General features: G+C 39.9%; 1 protein-coding gene across 12 annotated transcripts in view; it reads right to left on the bottom strand.

The window, feature by feature from the left end:
• The window catches only part of fryl (furry homolog, like), a 474,495-nt gene that overhangs the window by 113,541 nt on the left and 339,871 nt on the right, over positions 1–21,083 (bottom strand). For 9 of the 12 annotated variants that reach the window (XR_013886541.1, XM_080187850.1, XM_080187842.1 and 6 more), the window contains 10 exons: positions 20,266–20,353; positions 19,072–19,184; positions 18,332–18,482; positions 17,289–17,392; positions 14,769–14,954; positions 11,508–11,712; positions 10,595–10,716; positions 10,294–10,481; positions 9,534–9,628; positions 7,532–8,139 (listed from right to left, as the gene is read on the bottom strand). Coding sequence is in view for 11 of the 12 variants with exons in the window: in XM_080187850.1 (XP_080043976.1) it covers positions 7,532–8,139; positions 9,534–9,628; positions 10,294–10,481; positions 10,595–10,716; positions 11,508–11,712; positions 14,769–14,954; positions 17,289–17,392; positions 18,332–18,482; positions 19,072–19,184; positions 20,266–20,353 (1,860 nt within the window). In the remaining variant the exon portion in view is untranslated. The remainder of the gene's footprint in view (positions 1–7,531; positions 8,140–9,533; positions 9,629–10,293; positions 10,482–10,594; positions 10,717–11,507; positions 11,713–14,768; positions 14,955–17,288; positions 17,393–18,331; positions 18,483–19,071; positions 19,185–20,265; positions 20,354–21,083) is intronic. The other 3 variants (XM_080187809.1, XM_080187834.1, XM_080187880.1) reach the window with 1 other exon arrangement.

Below are 21,083 nucleotides of genomic sequence, written 5' to 3'. Positions count from 1 at the left end.
GCATCCCATTCACCTTCCTGACCACATGCTGCACCTGCAAGCTGGGTTTTTGCGACTCATGCACATGCCCATGAATTAAATTCCATATATACTAATACTGCACTAATTTAGCACAAAGTGTGGAATTTTCATTTATTTAGTGCATTTTTGAGTTGGTAAGTCAATTAAGCTAGAAGATTCTTCTCCATAAGTAATATTACTGCATTTTTTTGATAATTACTGAAATTATTATTATTTCTAATCATTTCAGAGTAAATCAAATACATATGAATCAATGCAAACACTTAAGTTAAATTAATCCCTTTCAATATTGTGAAGTGTAATATTTTGGATAGTTTTAAGTTTTTAAGTTTATTTATTAGTGTCACAAGTAGGCTTACATTAACACTGCAATGAAGTTACAGTTAAAATCGAGGTCTAGGATGAGCATTTGAGTGAACTAGATCCATGGTTTTTGTTCAGCAATTTAAAATGATTTTGATTTAACACAGTTGAAAGCAGGCATGAATTCAAGAAATTTAAACAAGATGGACTGAACTTTCAGATTGTTTGTGCAAATATGACCCAGCACTTGTCAGACTGCAGCTCTAACAATTTACTCAGAACCACTTCTCAAGTGATTCCAATTTTCCTGAGTTTGTCCCTCCCTTACACTTCCTGATTTATAGCTGCTTCTGGGATCTTGGATCTTCTACAGTGAAGGCTAATGCAAAATATCTGTTCAATTCATCTGCTGTTACCTTGTTTTCCATTAGCAGTTCATCAGACTCACTTTCTATACGGTCAATGCTCATTTTATTAACTTGTTTCCTTTTCAAAATATTTACAGAAACTTTTATGATCTGTTTTCATATTTCTAGCTAGCTTTCTCCCATACTCTAATTTTTCTCTCCTTATTAATACTTTAGCCTTCGTTGGCTCTCCCTTATATTCTGCCCAATCTTCTGACTTCCACTAGTATTTGCATGTGTATAAATTTTTAATAACAATTATAAAGATATCCTCATCCCTATATCTTAAAAATTGAAACAGGACGAAGATGGGGCAACACAGTGGTTAGCACTGCTGCCTCACAGCTCCAGGGACCCGGGTTCGATTCCTGGCTTGGGTCACTGTCTGTGTGGAGTTTGCACATTCTCCCCGTGTCTGTGTGGGTTTCTTCTGGGTGTTCCAGTTTCTTCCCACAGTCCAAAGATGTACGGGTTAGGTTGACTGGCCATGTTAAATTGCCCATACTGTCTCGAGATGTGTAGGTAGAGGGATTAGTGGGGTGGTTGTGGGGATAGAGTCTGGGGTAGGATTGTTGTCAGTGCAGACTCGACAGGTTGAATGGCCTCCTTCTGTACTGTAGCGTATCTATAAAAGACCTTAAATACTGAATCTCTTTGTGCCTCTGACAAAAGGAGCCACCTGGCAGTATTGGATAAACTTGCAACTTATTATCACCAAACGGCCACTAATTACCCTCGTGGGCTGCACAAACCAAATTCAAGAAGAGCTATACAAGGCTAATTTTGTTTCACAACCCAGGCTGGCCAAGTAGAATCTACTTGTCTGCTACAGCAAAGGACGCCACAATCTTTCTTTCAATTATCGAGGATTTAACTATCTCAAAGATTCCAACGAGGGATACACATCCTTGCCAATGACACTGAAGAGATGGAAGTCATGTGACACTCAAGTTAGTGACACATTGCCTGGTGGAACTACAAAAACAGTGTGCTGTTTACCATCCTACAAGAAGTGTCACAGAAAAGAAACTCTATCCAAGTTGGATACTTGATCCAATCGACACGGCTTCTATCTGAAAGCCGTACCATCACTTAGAAGACTGAATCATTTCTGCATGCCTATCTCAGTGTGTGAAATCTACACCACCAGAAAAGTGAATTAACCAGCAACGGTTTTCAACTCACAGGCCTCCATAAAGGACTATCTCATTGGACTTTGTTTCGCATGGAATACAGAGTCAAGGATCAATATTTGTTTTCTTTGTAGTTTCTGCTCTGTAAATCTTTCTCTTTTCTAACCCTCTTTTACTGTACGAATGTTGTGGAGATGCCAGTGTTGGACTGGGGTGGGCACAGTAAGAAGTTACACAACACCAGGTTAAAGTCCAACAGGTTTATTTGGAATCGCAAACTTTCAGAGCGCTGCATCAGGTGAGTGGGCTCCAAATAAACCTGCTGGACTTTAACCTGGTGTTGTGAGACTTTTTACTGTATGAATGCAAAGGAGGCAACTTACAACCCTTGTCCCATGTTTTGAATAGGTACAAAAAAACTAACCCTTTGAGTTTGTTGTGGGGTATTAATAGAAAATTGGATCACAACAAAATTGAGGGGCTGAGAAATACATCACTGCTTATATAGGCAGATGCTAATAAAAAATCCTTTCTGTTAATGGATGGGTGGTGAGAGGAGAATTTATTTTATTTATTGATGGGATGTGAGAGTTGCTGTCCAGGCTACCAAGTTACTGCCCATCCTTAGTTGCCCTCGAGAAGGTGGTGATGAGCCGCCTTCCTGAACCACTGCAGCCCATGAGGTGTAGGTACGCCCATGGTGCTGTTAGCGGGGGAAGTTCCTGGAGTTTGACCCAGCGATAGTGAAGGAATGGTGATATATTTCCAAGTCAGGCTGGTGAATGACTTGGAGGAACCTCCAGGTGGTGGTGTTCCCAGATATCGTCCCTCTAGATGGTAGTGGTTGTGGTTTGGAAGGTGCAGTTTTAGGAAACTTGGTGAGCTCCTGCAGTGCATTTTGTAGATAACATACATAGTTGTCACTACTTGTCAGTGGTGGAGGGATTGAATGTTTGTGGGAGGGGTAGCAACCAAGTGGGCTGCTTTGCCCTGGATGGTGTCAAGTTCCTTCAATGTTGCTGGAGATGCACTCACCCAGGCAAGTGGACAGTATTCCATTACACTCCTTACTTGTACCTTTTAGTTAGTGGGTAGGGTTTGGAGTCAGGAGGTGAGTTACTTGCTGTAGGATTCCTAGCCTTTGACTGCTCAGTTGTTAACAGTATTTATATGGTTAGCCCTGTTCAGTTACTAGTCAATGGCAACCTCAGGATGTTGACAGAAATGGATTCAGCGATAGTAATGCCATTGAATGTCAAGGGGCGATGGTTAGATCCTCTTTTGTTGGAGATGGTCATTGCCTGGCTCTGGTGTGACATGAATATTACTTGCCACTTGTCAGCCCAAGTCTGGATATTGTGCAGCTCTTGCTGCATTTGGACTTCAACTGCTTCAGTGTCTGAGGATTCATGAATGATACTGAACATTATTCAGTCATCAGCATGCAGTCATCAGTGAATATCCCCACTTCTGACCTTACAATGGAAGGAAGTTCATTGATAAAGCCACTGAAGATGGTTGGGTTGAACCTAGGACACTACCCTGAGGAATGCTCTGACAAAAGATCATCTGGACTCGAAACGCTGGCTCCATTCTCTCCCCACAGATACTGTCAGACCTGCTGAGAGTTTCCAGCATTTTCTGCTTTTGTTTCAGATTCCAGCATCTGCAGTATTTTGCTTATACCTTTAGGACTTCCTACGGTGATGTATTGGAGCTGAGATGACTGACCTTCAATCACAACCATCTTCCTTTGTGCCAGTATGACTCCAAGCAGCAGAGGGATTTCCCTGTGATTCCCACTGACTCTGGTTTTGCTTGGGCTCCTTGATGCCATACTTGGTCAAATAATGCTGATGTCAACGGCAGTCACTGTCATCTCTGACATTGATCTTTGTTGTCCATGTCTGAACCAAGGTTGTAATGAAGTCAAAGCTGAGTGACCCTTGTGGCACCCAAACTGAGGGTCCATGAGTAGGTTATTACTGAACAAGTGTGGCTTGACAATGCTGGTGATGACCTCTTTCATCAATTTACTAATGATCGAGAGCAGACTGTTGGCTTGGTAATTGGTTGGGTTGGATTTGTCCTGTTTAAATTAGCCCTTTCTGTCTGTAACACTATCTTCTGGCATTTTCTCAATCCTTTTCAAAAACATACCAAATTCAGTTTTAAGCAATAGCCGCATGTAGCAAGGAACTGCATAGCCATCAGTGCATATCACTTTCGTATTCTTAAAAAATGCGTTTTCCATTCTTCGTTGTGCTAATTTGCTAAATACTGGAAACAACTCTTCACCATTTACCTTTTCAAAATCTTCATTAAATCTCTCATCATTTGTTTCTATCGATAAGACACCCCTGTCATTCTCAGCCTTTCATCATAATCTCTCATTCGTGGCAAAATCCTACTGAGTCCCCACGGTACCTTTTCCATGGCTCTAACATATATTCTATGAAACGGTTTTCAAAATGGAGGGCAGTATACCAACAATAGCTTAACCAATGTTTCATACCAATTCAACCTGATTTTTTTATACTGAATGTACTTGCGCATAAAACCCAGAATACTATATTCTTCTCATGGTCTTTTCTAACTTCGGTCCCGGATTCTCGGTTTCTGCAACATTCGGTCTCACTTTCAAAGAAATGAAAGTTAGTAATGAAGTGGGTAAACATAGGTTTTTAAGGCAGGAAAAATGGATGTGCTACAATGTAATTGCTCATATTTCTAAGGTGGAAAAAAGAGTAATAGGCTAATTATGTGAATTACGTATAGTTTTAAAACCATTACATTTCGGGATATCTCCTACCTCACTATAAAGGAAGCTTTCACATCTAGGTATGTGTCCCTTAAGCTTACCCTCATGCATTTTTTGTTCTAGATGTCGGGATAACAAAGCTCTCTTCATTGCTGAGTAGGGAAAGACAATATCATAGAATCCCTACAGTGCAGAAGGAGGCCATTTGGCCCATGGAGTCTGCACCAACACCAATCCCACCCAGGCCCTGTAACCCCACACATTTACCCCACTAATCCCTCTAACCTGTGCATCCTGGGACACTAAGGATCAATTTAGCATGGCCAATGCACCTAACCCGCACATCTTTGGACTGTGGGAGGAAACCAGAGCATCTGGAGGAAACCCACACAGACACAGGCAGAATATGCAAACTCCACACAGTGACCCAAGCAAGGAACCAAATCCAGGTCCCTGGAACTGTGAGGCAGCAATGCTAACTACTGGGCCATCGTGCTGCCCTAATGGCTACCCCTGATCACTCATCATTGAATAAACAACACATTACCAGAAATACCTTTCAGGATAAATTTCAAATTATTTAATTTCAAAAAATATACGGAAATGCAAGCTATATCAGCATGCCAAAAATGTAACAAAGTACTTAACTCTCACCTTAATACCTGAAGCCGACTCTTTTGATCAGCATTTTACATTTCCATCTGCACTCTTTTCTGATACACGAAAATCACATGAAAATACAATTGAACTAAGTCAACTAAAGAAAGGAAGCAATCACAAAAAAGCCTTCCATTTATCCAACAGGCTAATTACTTTGCAAGCAGGGGATCTCAACGTCACTGCCATTACAGATAAAGAATTGGTCTCTTTCTCGGAATTCATCAATCCAATTTTATCCTGATAAGGATTTGTCTACAAGTAATTGATATAAACTGAGGTAGGATTGATTTCTTTTGCATTTAATACCTAAACTCCAAGTATTTGCCTCATGCAGGCAGCAGAAATCTCTTCCAGAAGATAATCAACAGAAGCTAGTTTAAATTTGGCATTAATTTTTGACAGCTCCAGGTCGTTTCATAATCTTCCTCTGTACAGGTTATCAAACTAAACAAAGGAAAACCTAACAGGAACAGCATCCAGACATCTCTACAACTGAAATGAAAGGACATGATCTACAGATGTAGCAACTAGTAAAGGATGGAACGTCATTTCAATTACAGTAATTACAGCCTAGGTGATTTAAAGAATATTTCAGTTTTCCAGCATAGGCAGCTTTATTTGTTTTGGTTTCTATCAGACTTGTAATATAGGGCAGCACGGTGGCACAGTGGTTAGCACTGCTGCCTCACGGCGCCAAAGACCCAACCTCAGATTACTGCTTGTATAGAGTTTTCACATTCTCCCCATATAAGAACATAATAAGAACATAAGAAATAGGAGCAGGAGTAGGCCAACTAGCCCTTCGAGCCTGCCCCGCCATTCAATAAGATCATGGCTGATCTGTTGTGGCTCAGTTCCACATTCCCGCCCTCTCCCCATAACCCTTAATCCCCTCACTTATCAAAAACCCATCAACCCGCGTCTTAAATATATTCAGCGAGGCAGCCTCCACCACTTCAACGGGCAGAGAATTCCAGAGATTCACCACCCTTTGAGTGAAGAAGTTCCTCCTCAACTCCGTTCTAAACCGCCTCCCCTTTATCTTGAGGCTGTGTCCCCTAGTCCTACTGTCCTTTTTGAGCAGGAAGAGTCTCTCCACCTCTATCCTATCCATCCCATTCAACATCTTATATATCTGCATGGGTTTCCTCTGGTGCTCTGGTTTCCTCCCACAGTTGAAAGATGTGCGAGTAGGTGGATTGGCCATGCTCAATTGACCCTAGTGTCAGGGGATTAAAAGGGTAAACACGTGGGGTTATGGGAATAGAGCCTGGATGGGATTGTGGTTGATGCAGGCTCAATGGGCCGAATGGCCTCCTTCTGCATTGTAGGGATTCCATGATAATTGACTGAGCCGGCAAAATAGCTGATTATTCCATTTGCTTTGCTTGATGCTCTAAGATGACTGAATATGATCATTGCTGAGTTGACAGTCTTCCTACCTCTCCTCCAGCTTATTTGAACCAGTAATCAAGTCCCTGGACTCTCCTTTCAAATGGCAATTGTACTGAAATTCTTCTGCTGTAATCTTGATCCACTTGCAAATTTTGTGTAAGCTTTTTATGTGCATTTTTTTGCAGATTATTCACTACTTCAAATTAAACTTCTCATTCTACTTCAGGATCACCTGTGAATTTGGCCTATATATTGGATTTCTGAATTCAAGTTAAGTAGATCAGAAAAAGAAAGCAATTTCTTGGGCACACCACAAAGTATATCTAATCAGATCAAAACAAAGTGCTTCACAGATTTGGTCCATCACACCAGTTCAGTTCTCTGTAATAAGCTAACAACTTAGTCCCAGTTGCCTACTTTCATTTGTTTTTTTTCCAAATACTTAACAATTGTTCTTTTCAAAGTTATTGCAAATTCTGTTCTTTTCAGTGTTTCTGTTAAGGCATTATATATTCTTATAGTTACACTATTAATAAAATTGAGGATTTCTTTTGTACAGCTTTTACCAACATGTTTGCACATTTATAAGAACACCTGGATATATCAGGAGATATTAGTTTTTGGAACTAGGCAAGTGGAAAACATTTTTTTTCAATGTGCACTTGTCATATTCTTAGTTGTTACAGTGCTGGTTTGAACCTGTGCTTTGCAGGAGGTAAAGGAGAATGTTTTATATAGGTTTCTTCACCATTTCAAAATTCCTACTTAAACATAGTAAGAATGTTAAATATAATAACTGGTGAAGTAAAAATGATGTGAAAAGTACTTGAAAACAAAAATAAAAAACATACCTGCCACCTGAGCTGGATCCACCAGAGTGTGTCTCGAGATGGAAATTAGTTTGCTCAGCAAATGGACAGTCATCTCCTGAGTGGAAGCTGAGGTAAAGCCCTTAAGGAATAACTGCTGGAGGCCAGGAAAACTGTTCCACTTCAGTTTGCTTTGCACTTTTTCAATCTTCTCCCGACTCTCTGCCTTATCCAGAGGCAACTGTGTGAGCAGTTTGTGGAGCAGTTTTAGTGCCAAAAGGTATTCATATTCATAGTCAGACTCTAGTAGAGCCGTGGCTATCCAGAATATGGTGGCCATCAGGCTACTTGGGTCAGTAGTTGGCTGCTGGTCAGGCATTTCTCCCTCTCTAAGAGAGGATAAGCTTCGAGTCCTTGCTAGGTTACCATAGTTCATCCTCCCATCCAAAATATCCAGTGTATTACTTCGACGCCTGTCACACCGTCTGTCTCCCAGTAGACTGGCCCGCAACGAGTTACTTCTTGCATGACAACTATGATGAGTTAGGAAACCACTGGTACTGAGTGGGCTTGTGCTTAGGTTTAATTGCCCAGTGCTTTTCCTGTTAGCTGCCAACTTAGTGCCCATTAAGGGATCAGTTAAATGTGTTCTGTAATAAGATGAAGACAAATACAAAAGATCATTTGCATGTTTAAGTCAGATACAAATTTTGATATTAGGATGTAAATACAAGCAGTGTAGATTACGATAACTTGCTTTCTGTACATTCATTAATTTTCTAAAAAGCTCAGTTTTAAATCCTTTCAGTTTGGTTTCACCCATGTTTAATAATTCACTCCACAACTGTATATTGCAGCCAGCCTATATCCACCATTTTGAATTATTGTTTAAGGTCAATCATTCAGGGCCACTTTCAAGATCATTTCCGAATCACGTTACTTTACTATTGCTATCCCCCTTTAAAGATCTCTGTGACAATGCTTAGTTTCTTTGATCGAATCTTTAACTTCTCCTTTCCCCTTAATATGCTTGAGTCTTCTGATCAAAAAGCACATTATAAATATGAATATATATCATTGACAAATATGGAATTACATAATATGCACATGGTGCGCTCAGTCACAAGCAGCTTAATACATTCTGAAAGCATTTGTACACAGGTTTCAAAGTAGAACTGCTGACAGTTGATTTGAATGTTAAATGTAAATCTGTCCTGCTTTAGACTCATTTAAGTTCTTTTCCCTCTTGCACAATTCCTTCAGGCGAGCAACAAATGCATCCAGGCCGTAATCCATGCTGCTCCCCTAAGCCAGTTTGTGGGATAATTGTTCCTCCTGCCACTCTCTCCATTTGGCATTTCCCTGAACGACGTGGTGATCGTAAGGTCAATGTCTGGTAAGTGGAGTAAAGTTGCACCTTTCTAATCATGCTACAATGAGTTGTACTCCAAGTTGGTATCCCATTATATTACCTGGTTCCTTTCTCCTAGTGAGGCTATTGGATATCAGTCTTTACTCGGCATACCAAAGTACGCCAACAGGACATTATAATTTGGCATTTTGAATTACAATTACATTTTAAAAAAATAAATTGAACAGTAGCTTTTTTTTTGGGGCAGTGTTATTCAAGTTATTTTTAAAATATAAAACAAAAGTACATGCATGAGTTGCAATATTCTGTTTAGTGCATAGGGATTTCCTGCATCTTAAAGACTCACATTATTCCATCTCTTGCACACCACTGAACAGTGTGCTTGCAAACAAACAACACAAATTTTCAAATGATGGAAGGGTTTAAGCTTCTGAAAGTGCCAGTATAACGTAAGGGAGATCAATGTAACTCCGGGATACAGAGAAGCCACAGAACTAGGTTCTCTGCATAACGTGCTGGAGAATGCTTTGAAGTAAACATCCAAAACCTTTAGTTAGATGCATTAAAATATTAAAAAGATGTATGTTTGGGGTATGCTATATAAGCTTTGAAGGTAGAGATAAAATTAAATAGATGTCAATAGTCAAAGAACACAAAGTCAAAAGTACTTACTGAGAAAGTGCAGAAAGCAGATCATACTGCTTTATAGTGTCTGCTAATGTGTCAATGGCAGACTCAAGAGTGAGCAGCAATTCTATAACAAAACCCTGTTAACAGAAACATTAACATGAAATCTTACAATTTGAAGAATACAAATATAGAAATACAGAGGTTGAACAAATTTTTAAGAGGCTAGATGACTGAGAATGAATGAGAAGAAATGTTTTCTTCTTAAATGAACTTTCCAGAAAGGTCACCAGATAGCAGCATTGATCAGGAACTGCAGGTAATTTTCTCCTGCCCAGCTGAATTGAATTAAAGTCAATTGTACAACCTCAAACACAACTTTAGCTGAGAAAAGCTTACTCGACATAGAGAAAAGTTGGGTTCCTCTAGAGTGAAGGATTTATTGCAAAGTGGAGCAGAAAGTTCAAATTAACACGAAATGTATTGCTACAATCAACTGACATCATCAATATAGATTTTTTAAATTATATGAAACTGTATTATATAAGTATGTAAATGTGTCAACCCCCATTAATTTTTTCATTTACTATATCATTGTGGTTTCTGGTTCAGATCTTTTTTATGTTATGGATACAATTGTGCATTGAGACAGCCATGATCTTACTGAATGGTGGGGCAGGCTCGAAGGGCCAGATGGCCTACTCCTGCTCCTATTTCTTATGTTCTTATGTAAACTGAAACACATTTTCCACAAATTGATACGCAGAGATATTTGGTTACTTCAATTACAAGTTTGCTGATTTACCTGAGCCTCTTCCCCTGCATCTCCAACTGTTTCAACAAGTCTTGACAGTACATCAGACAGTGTAGTTACAGTCAGTGGCTGTTTCAGGGCTCTGAAGATCTGGAATGACCTTCCAGCATAATGTCTGTTAGAACATGAAAGTGCTGTCTGCAAGGCCACTTCACTGAGAAGCTGCTCTAGCTGAAAACCTAGTTTAATCAGAAATAAAAATACCAGAAAATAAACTAGATTAACATTTAAAGAGTTCAGATCGTAAAAAGTATATTTAAGAATTTGCAATAACAGTGTGCATTCTGATTACCTGATCTTGACTGCTTGAATATTGAAATTACATGTTTTAAAAACACAGTTAACTGTTCAGCAGTTTTAATGTTTGGATTCTTAGGAGAGACATCTTCATGGTTCCATAGTGGCCCTCGTTTTCTTTTAGAAGTGAAGATAAATAAAGTTGTTATAAGTATCAAAATATAAACAGTTACCATTTTCCATTATACAAGATAAATCTAATTAAATGTGGAGCAGTGAAATTTCCTGTGGGACTGTATTCAGGAAATTACCCTCAAAATCACACCCATTTACTTGATCTCAAAAAACTTCCTGTGAATCTAATCTAACTATGCTGAAACACAAGAGTGAGTGCAAATAGTCAATGCAGTTTGAGCAAAATTTGAACACAACCTGACGCGGCCTTTAAGTGTTGGGGGAAATCTCATAAAACTGAGATTTCTTTCCCTGTTCAGAGTGAGAACACAAGGTAAGTCACAGAGAACTCTGTCCTAAGGATTTTTCCGTAGTTCACTGGAATTGCTCAATGGAGAGTCTACATTGCATCAAAAACTTTAGTTCCTCATGATAAGATCAGCTTTCACTGCCATGAAGGCAGCCTGCTATTTTGTGGAGAGTAACATGCAGGCTGTCCTGAATAAGATAGAAAGGGAGTATGAACAATTATTTAACTCCCAACTGTACTCCAACCATCAAGCATAGATGGAAGGTGGACATGGAAAGATGTGATAGAAGCACTCACTACCACATCCACACTCCCTTGGACAATGGTGTAATGCCAAAAAATTTCAGGGGTCTGACAAATGCAGGGAACGCAAGATACTCAACATGCTCTCCTTTCCTTCCCAACTGCTCTGTGAGCACTGGCACATTAGTCTGTGAGGCGAAACAAACCGATTAGCAAGTTACTCAATTTTCAATCAACTTACCTTGTGGTTATAAATTCGATGAGTGTTTTCACCTTCTCATCTTGATCTGCAGAAATATCCACTTCATTTAAAATGGTGGGAGTAAGCTGGGGAATGGCAGCACTGGTAGTTCCTAAGCTGATGCTAGAAGAGGTAGAGCTTGAGCTGAGTCCTGAGTCGGTCATTGGCGATGGCTGGTAATCTGGTGCAAATTCACTGCCACCTGCTGGGAGAATATTTTTAAAAATTAAAAGTATAAATAACAAAGGTTACCATTATTATAAGGTTGCTTGTACAGTGACACCACAACTCTTGGCCGAACTGGAAATTATTATGTAATTCCTTCATTCATTACGCCAGTCGTAAGTAACAGGCATTGATTTTATGCACATAATTTGCAGAAACATAGGCAGAAGAGGAGGTCATTTAGCTCCTGAAGCCTATCCTATCATTCAACCAGAGCATGGCTGATCTGTGACACAAATCCATGTATCTAGCTTTGCCCACATCCCTTAACAGCTTTGTCAACAAAGAAATGCTTTGACCAATCAGCCTGGGCTGGGGGCAGGATCTGGGTGGAAACCAGCCCCTCAGGGCTGGGAGAGAAATGGGTGTGTGCTGAAAGGGGGAAAAATACCATGCGCAGAGAAAAAAAATTCCGCAGGGTGCAAATATTTTTTTCAATAACTGTCCGCATAGTTCAGACTTAGTGAAACAATGAGGGAGCAGTTTCCCCATTTTCTGGAACTTTCAGCTTAGCTCTCCCCTCCCACCCCTCCTATTTAGTTTTAAATCCCGGCCATTTAAAAAAAGTTGTTCCCACGCAGTAAAAAAAAATCAATCTCAGCTGGTTATGATCCAGACTTTTGAATGGACCTACCTCACACTAAGTTGATCTTTCTCTTCACCCTAGCTATGACTGTAACACTACATTCTGCACTCCTTTCCTTCTTTATGAATGGTATGCTTTGGCTGTATAGCATGCAAGAAACAATACTTTTCACTGTATACTAATATATGTGACAATAATAAATCAAATCAAATCCTCAAGTCTCCTTCAACAACACTTCCAAAATTTCAACCTTTACTACCTGGAAGAACAAGGGCAGCAGGTATATGGGAACAGCAGCATCTAAAGTAAAGCAAAGGTTATTTATTAGTCACAAGAAAGGCTTACATTAACACTGCAATGAAGTTACTGTGAAATTCCCCTAGTTGCCATAGTCTGGCACCTGTTCGGGTTAATGCACCGAACCAGCACGTCTTTCAGAATGTGGAGGAAACAGAAGCACCCAGAGAAAACTCATGCAGACACAGGGAGAATGTGAAAACTCCACACAGAAAGTGACCCAAGCCAGGAACTGAACCCAGGTACCTGGCACTGTGAAGCAGCAGTGCTAACCACTGTGCAAATTATTCTCCAAATCATGCATCATTCTCATATGGAACTATGCTACCCTTCTCCCACTGTGACTGAGGCAACATCCTAGAACTTCTTCCAAACATCAGTGTGTATGCATCTTTCAATACATAGATTACGGTTCATAAGGTCGATCACCAACACTTCTTTGATGACTACTTGAATAATAAATTTTGGCCTTGCTTCATGTCCATTGAATGAGCAATAAAATAATTATTTTCTGTTTTATTCATGACATTTTAATAATCTGTGTACTGACAGAACCAAGGTCCTATATTTCTTTGGACTCTCACTGTTTCTAATGTTTACCATTTAGAAAGTACCATGTTCTATCCTTTTTAGGTCCAATGTAGATGACCTCACATTTTCCTACATTCTAATCCATTTTCCGCATTTTCACTTAAGCCATTAATCTTGCTGTAACTTTACACTTTGATCATCACTACGTAAAATGCTTTCTATCGTTATGCCATCAGTACATTTGAATATGTCGTTTACTGTTCTTTCATTTAAGCTTTTAATAATTATAGAGAACATTAGAGATCCCAACATAGATCCTTATAGGATATCACCAGTCATTTCCTGCCAATTAAGATTACCTGTTTATTAACCCCCCATTCCCTGCAAATATTCTCTGTCTCTTACCACTTAACCTATCTATATGCTATAACTACCTTCTACTCACTGCATTTAACAAGAGGTATAGAACAGGATTCTTGGGTCTCCACATGGCATTTTTCCTGTGGTGGGAGGTGGCGCGCTGTTGGCCAATGGCAGGATCTTCTGTTCCCATTGCTGTCGCTTGACATCTCCCCACACTGCCGAGAAACCCACGGTGGAGGTGCGCAGCGGCGGATCCTGCTAGCATGAATAGCCGTAAAGTTCCAGCCATAATTCCATTACGCTTGGGAGACAGGCTTGCTGTCACTCATGTGTAAATAAACTCTGTTTCTGTAGTTTGAATAAATTTAATCAGTGGTCCTGTCCCTGCTTTAATTGGTGGTTTGTTGTAAAATCATATATTTGTCCAAATGAAAACATGGGCAGAATTTCATGGTCTCACTGATGGTAAGCTTAGAAGTGGGAAGGATATGAAATGAGACAGTGAACTGGAACTCTGCAATCTTCCTGCCTCCACCAGAAATAAATTCTGGGTGGAAAAGCCCTTTGTTTTGCCCTTCCTGCCATGCTACCTATTAAGACCCTAAAGTGGCCAATTAATGACTGCTTCAGGATTTCGTGCCATGACAGGTGGGCCTGTTGCCCTGTGGCATGCACTGCAGCTAAATCCATGCGGTCAGCTTGTCATTTCCAGAGAGGGGGGGTCTCTCAATCAAAGATTGAGGGACTGAACACTAGCAAGAAGGGGCCCACTGAGAACCAGCTTCTGCCCTTGCTGGCGACCCCACCACACTCCTCTCCCGGCACCATTCCCAGGCCATGAACAATACATGGCATATTCTACAAATCACATGTCATAAATAGACGACTGCTGAAAGCAAGATTATTCCTCGCATAGATCTGCTATCATTTTTGACAATTTTGGTCATTTTCCCGTTCTAGATAAAAAATTCTAATTAGATTTGCTGAGTTAAAGCAATATATTATGGAAGATATCAAACACATTGGAAATATATGAACATTTCATTTCCCCAAAGTATACTTCGGTCTTGATCAAATATAATTAGCTTCTGCCAGTTTCAAAGTTGTTGCAATTAATACAATACTATATATTTTTAAGAATACTTTAATTCTGGAAATGTGATACTGCTCTTGAATTCTATCTTTTACAAACCAGTGGCACCATCTCCTGGAGTGAAAAAGAAGCAACAAGATCCGGGGTATATACAACAGTCACTAACCTGTAAAACTATACTCTATATGAGTGGTTGGTTTGACAGTGAGCACCTTCGGCTCAGTAAACTCTCTGTTCCTGAGAAGAACGGAGGCCATAGCTTGAACATTACTGTTATAGGCCATTACTATAAGCAAGTGCAGCAGCAGTCGCTTACAATGTTCATATACTTCAGGATGCTGGTGATCAAATCCTGTACAGATAAAGAAAAGTCATAAAATAATTTATGGTTTGTTATCAAAATTTCATTCAATTCAACCTGATTTTTTTTCAAAACTGTATAATACAAAACAAATATTTTGTTTTACATTACCTCAAGTTCTAAAACCTATTTGGATTTGTACAATTAATTAAAAGAAAGTTCCCTTTTGTTATACTACAGAAATTTTTTTCATTGTAAGACCATAAGCCATAGGTGCAGAATTAGGCCAATCAGCCCATTCAATCATGGCTGATATTTTTCTCATCTCCATTCTCCTGCCTTTTCTCCATAACCCCTGATTCCCTTATTAATCAAGAACCTATCCATCTCTGTCTTAAAGACACTCAATGACCTGGCCTCCACAGCCTTCTGCAGCAAAGAGTTCCACAGATTCACCACTCTCTGGCTGAAAGAATTCCTCCTCATCTCTATCTTAAAGGATTGTCTCTTTAGCCTGAGGTTGTGCCCTCTAGTTTTTTCTACTAGTGGAAACATCCTCTCCATTTCCACTCCACTCCGCTATTATAGCTCAATTGGCTAGATGGTTAGTGTGTGGTTCAGAATGGATTTAATTCTCTAATGGCTGAGATAGACTTGGGATATGCCTCCCTGCCCTTTTCCCAAGAAAGGAAGGCAATGGTAAACCACCACTGATATAAAATCTGCCAAGAAGACAGCTCAAGGTGAAGCAGCAGTTGAGGGGAGCGATTCTCCCACCCTGTTGCACTAGTTTTCTAGCAGAGTGGGAAAATCTCGCATCCAAGCATGCTCGGCATTCACGCATGTGTTCCTGCCGCGCGCGCATCTCCCAGTGCCGCATTTCCAGCGCCATCAGATCAGCGCTGGAAACTGACAGGAACATCAGTTAAGTAATTTAAAGCTATTTTTAATGTCATTTTAATGTGATTAGTGGGCCCGGGACTCAATTCTCTGGGCCTGCTAGCCTCTCCCACCCTGCCAGAGTGTTTCACTCTAGTGGCATTTACACCACTGGAGTGAAGGAGGGGCAACTGGGGCTTGCCAAGGAGTTGAGCAGCAGAGGGGCGGTGCCCCCTGGGCACTGGCACCTGGCAGTGCCAGCCTGTGCCTCTGGCACTACAAGGAGCAAAGTGCCAATGCCAAGGGGGCAACTTGTTACTGCCCATCAGGTATGGGGCAGTGTCAAGGGGACTGCAATCGGACTATGGGGGTTGGGGGGCAGCACTGCGGGAGTCCTGAGCTGGCCAGCAAACGGGAGGTTGTCAGTTTGGGGCCACAGCACATTTGCAGGGACCTGCCAGTTTCAGACTCCCAAGTGGGAATAGGCCCTGCCCTCTGAAATTTAATGATATTCATGCTGGTGGCCTCTGCAGTGTACAGAGTGTGGGAGATTCTAGTCTGAACTCCCACTAAAAAAACCAGCACAAGTTACTCCAGTTTTCCTGCGAACACTTAGAATTTTTTGGGAGAATCGCCCCTGAGGAGTCCAATTGTGCAGTAGAGGCATGCTGAAGGAGAAGCCAGATCCAGCTGCTGCAGCTGTTTCTGTTACATGAAGATTACATTGGTATACCTATGCCATCTAGAATTTTGAAGGATTTTGCGACTAAATTTGATTACCTACGTATCATGTGAACTGCTGAGCCAATTTGTAAGATCTGCCAAGGAGTTGAGCAGCGGAGTTGAGCAGTTGTATCTGCCATTAAATGTATAATTTCTAGTTTATAATCAACCACAATTTCCTTGTTAATTCACATTCAAGTTATGGCGATTCTTGATTGTAGGGTATCAGTGGTTAGCTAAAATAATATTTAATGTTTGCTTTGTTCAATTCTTGTACAGTAAATGTTCTTTTGTTTTTAAAAATGGAATCTCGTGGCTTCCTTCCTTTTAGTAAATAATTAGGATTTTGGATTTCTTTAAAAAGTTACTGGCCTGTTAAACATGACAGGCCAAATGCCCTCCATTTGTTCTGTAACCATTCTGTAATTCTTTAAAATTCGAACACATCAGCATGTACAGAATGGGCAAACAGTATGTACTGTTTCCACAAGTGTTCAAAAATACTCCTACTTGGCATGATTTTAATTTCTACCTTCCTTTTACAGAATGTATTAGCAAATATCATATTCTTTATGATTGTAACTATACTTATGGCTTTGCTGAAGTAGTGAACAGACATCATTTTCATACAACTTTGTTTAAAGTCAGTTTCCATTTGATGGCCTGGCTGAAATTAGAATACAGGAAACTATGGGCCATTATTCTATCACAGTGTCCTAGATCACCTCAACTGTAGCGTGCTGTGCCAGCAATGAAAACAAAACATTTTTACTTTCTAATTACCTATAAATATTGCATGAAGCAAAAGATGCATGTAGTTCCCCCATTCCACCTTCACGCTATGATCAACTATTAGGTCTGTCAGAAGGATCACTGCTATGTTACACCTAGGAACAGAACAGTTGCAATTTTAGAACTACAGGAATGGAATGTAAAATATTAGCAATAAATTTCTGAAAATTTAAACAACATAACTGTTGAATTTTTATAGCGTAATTCACTTAACGGCAAGACAAATAATCGACAATCCCAGTAAGCAGGACAACCATACAAAAATTGATAACCAAACCAGGTGTATATACTGGAAAATATTCTCCAATTTAAATAAGACATGTTGAATATTTATTTTGTTTAGTATTTCAGTAACACAAATCCAAAATGTCTGTTTGTTTTCCTTGCTTACAAATTCTTCTGGTCCCTAAGGATCAGGACATCAGGCCGAAGGGATGAAACACATTCATTCTAATAGTCTAATGCCACCTTGTGGAGTACAACTGTTACTCAGCCCTGGGTTGACTCGTTGATTCCCACAACATATGGGCCGGGGTTTCCGGCAGAATTCGCCCCAAGATCGGAAAATCCGACGTGAGGTCAATGGGTGTCCCAACCACCATGATTCCCGTGGAAGGCGGGATGGGAAAATTCTGCCCATGGTTTCAAAATAACTTTCTCTGATAAAATCAATGCAAGTAATTTTTAAAGATGCTTTGAAGTAGGCAAATGTTATTCACATTGACTGTGGAAAAAAGTTGCACTTTACTGGAAGGTCGACCACTTGACTTCATCATAAAATTAGTAGGTATTTTTTGTTTATCCAAACCGTGGCACTAAAATATTGTAACAATTAAAAAATCCAATGTGTATTACATGGAAACAAGTTCATTCTGACCATTCTAAGAAGTTACCTTGCCTCTGCATTTTTCCACAATGCCATCATGTACATATTTCACTTGGTATGGTTTTGGTATTTTGTATATAGGATATGGAATCATTTAATCATAATAGTTTGTACAAAGTGTTAGTGTATTATTGCAATATTCACTGACCTCTGTAGCGGTATCCCTGGGGTACCAGTCTCAGGCAAATAATCAGCCAGTGGTGACCAACTTCCGCCAGTGGGAGGAAATGGCAGTGGCTCTGCTCTGTTGAGTTCCATTACTTTCAGCCTCCAGTTTGCATAAATGGGCATAGAATCACCTATTAAATACACAGCATGGAACAGTGGAATTAGAACAGGCTCCTTCCCAGATACCAGAATAGTCTTTATAAAATGAACATTCCTTGCATTCAGGTCAATATGGAAATAGTATTAAAATATGACCGTCTTGCAAGCCTTAAAGATGTGTTTGCTAAAATTTATATTTGCAGAAATTTTAGCAAACACATCTTTAAGGCTTGCAAGACGCACTTCGGCACCTGTTCAGGTCAATACACCTAACCAGCTCGTCTTTCAGAGTGTGGAAGGAAACGGCAGCACCCAGAGGAAACCCATGCAGACACGGGGAGAACATGCAAGCTTCACACAGACAGTGACCCAAGCTAGGAATCAAACCCAGGTCTCTGAAGCTGAGAGGCAGCAGTGCTACCCACTGCCACTGTACTGCCATAGTTTATATAATCCCAACCATATTTATCATTTAATATTTAATTAAGAATATTATTTTTAACAATGTAGTTGCTCAGCAGACTTACAGTCCCCATAACAAATTTTATATGTTTGAAACCGTAACGGGATTTAATGATCTATAAAACACTTTAATATATATTTTGTGAATAAGATACGTACTCTTCTCCTCTTCATAGGACCCTCCAGAGCTGCTGCTGTAACGAGATTCAAGTCGGTGATGCTGCCGGTTTAGGTTACTGTTCAGCCCACTGTACATATCGAGATGTCCATAACTATTTAGAGAACAATTAATTAAATTTGAGTATATGGCCCTACAGGTGTAAAACTTAGAAACAAAAGTCCTAACAATGCTCTTAACCTCGCTACAATTTACATACTTTCTCTCAAATTATTTTAGACGAAAGATTTCAATACCACCCCATGAGTCTATTTTTGATTGTCAACAAAGTGATACAAGGTGTCGTTGACAGCGTTAGCAAACTGCACTTGCTTGGCACTAACCAGCTCACCAATGCACAATTTGGTTTTCAGCAGAGACCTCTGGTCTCATTCTAGTGTTGGTCCAAACATGGACAGTAGTACTGAACTCAAGAGCCAAGGTGAAAGTGACTACCCTTGGCATGAGGCAGCATTTGACCGAGTATGGCATCAAGAATACCCACTAATGGCAATGACCATTCTCAACAAGACAGAATCTAACCACCTCCCCTCAATAATCAGTGCCATTACCATCACTGAATTCCCCACCATTAACATCCTGAGGGGGTTACCATTGACCGGAGGTGTAACTGGACTAGCTGTATAATTATCTGACTACTAGGGCAGATCAGAGGATGGGAATACTGCAGTGACCAACTCACCCCCTGACTCTCCAAAGCCATTCACCCACTTAAAGAAACATTCATTCATCCACTCCCTTCACAATCAATGCATATCAGCTGCAGTCTGTACCATCTACAAGATGCACTGCAGCAACTCACCAAGACTCCTTCAATAACATTTTACAATGCATGACGTCTACAGCTGAGAAGGACAAAGGCAGGAGACAAAGGGGAACAGCGCCACCTGCAAGTTCACTCCAAGCAAGCACCCAAAACAGCAATGAAAGTGAAATAATGATTAGAATTATCTACTGTAAGTGTTGGTTGCGGGATAAATGTTGGTCAAATTGGACAAATTTCCCTGCTCTGCCTTGAAGAAAATGAATGAGAAATGAAAGATGAGAAGCAGTTATACAGAGATACAAGAGACAGATAAAACAACATAATCTTCAACTTCAAAACAATTGGCACATTAATAAACCCCATAGAAATTCAATAAATTATAATGCAGTTTTTTTGAAATAGTACATACTTATCGTCAATAGCAGAATCTTTTGCTAGCTTACTGTCCTGATGACCATCGTGACCAGCTACCATTGTATTGCTGCTGGAAGTGGTACCTACACATAGCAGAAATGGATAAGAAATCAAAAGAATCGAATTTTAACAATCTTCATTTGCCAGTTATTTATTTCATTAATGCTTCAACGTTGCAGAGGATTCTATGCCACATTTGTATTTTCATTCAATTAACTGCTTTCTTTTTCTTGAAAACTATTTAAAAGTATCCTTAAAAAACAAAGTGGATTTAAATTTACCAGAAGTAAGCCTGACCACCTCAATATTGATGCTCAGCTATAAATAAAATTTGGAATCATTTAAGCTTAATACTACTGGTGCTCAGCAATTAATCTGTAGACACAGATCCAGAAGTGAATTATTTTGTTAATAAAAGCTATTACATATAAAAATAGGAATTGCTAAAAGAAAAAGACCAAGATTCATCAAGTCTGACTTATCGCCTCCTGATAGTTGCATGACACAATTATACATTAGAGAAAGGGAATGGTCATAAACCAGCGGGCACAAATTTAAGATGATTGGTGAAAGAACCAGAGGTGACGTTTTATGCAACAAGGGGTTAGGATCTGGGCTGCATTGCTTTTAAAAAGGAACTAGAGAAAAATATTAAAAATATGGGGAAGAAACAGGGAAGTGGGACTAATGATATTGTTTGCCCAAAGCACAGACTTAACAGGTTAAATGGCTTCTGTGCTGTACTGCCCACTGACCACAATCAGCATTCGAGGTTTGAGTGAGACCTTTGAGCGGTTTTCATCCACTTGATGT

This window comes from Carcharhinus amblyrhynchos, chromosome 1 (assembly GCF_965287045.1).
Source record: "Carcharhinus amblyrhynchos chromosome 1, sCarAmb.v2.hapA, whole genome shotgun sequence".
In the NCBI taxonomy this organism is placed as follows: Eukaryota; Metazoa; Chordata; class Chondrichthyes; order Carcharhiniformes; family Carcharhinidae; genus Carcharhinus; species Carcharhinus amblyrhynchos.
The sequence above is the reverse complement of the archived record's forward strand: the minus strand, read 5'-3'. Positions and strand labels throughout refer to the sequence as shown.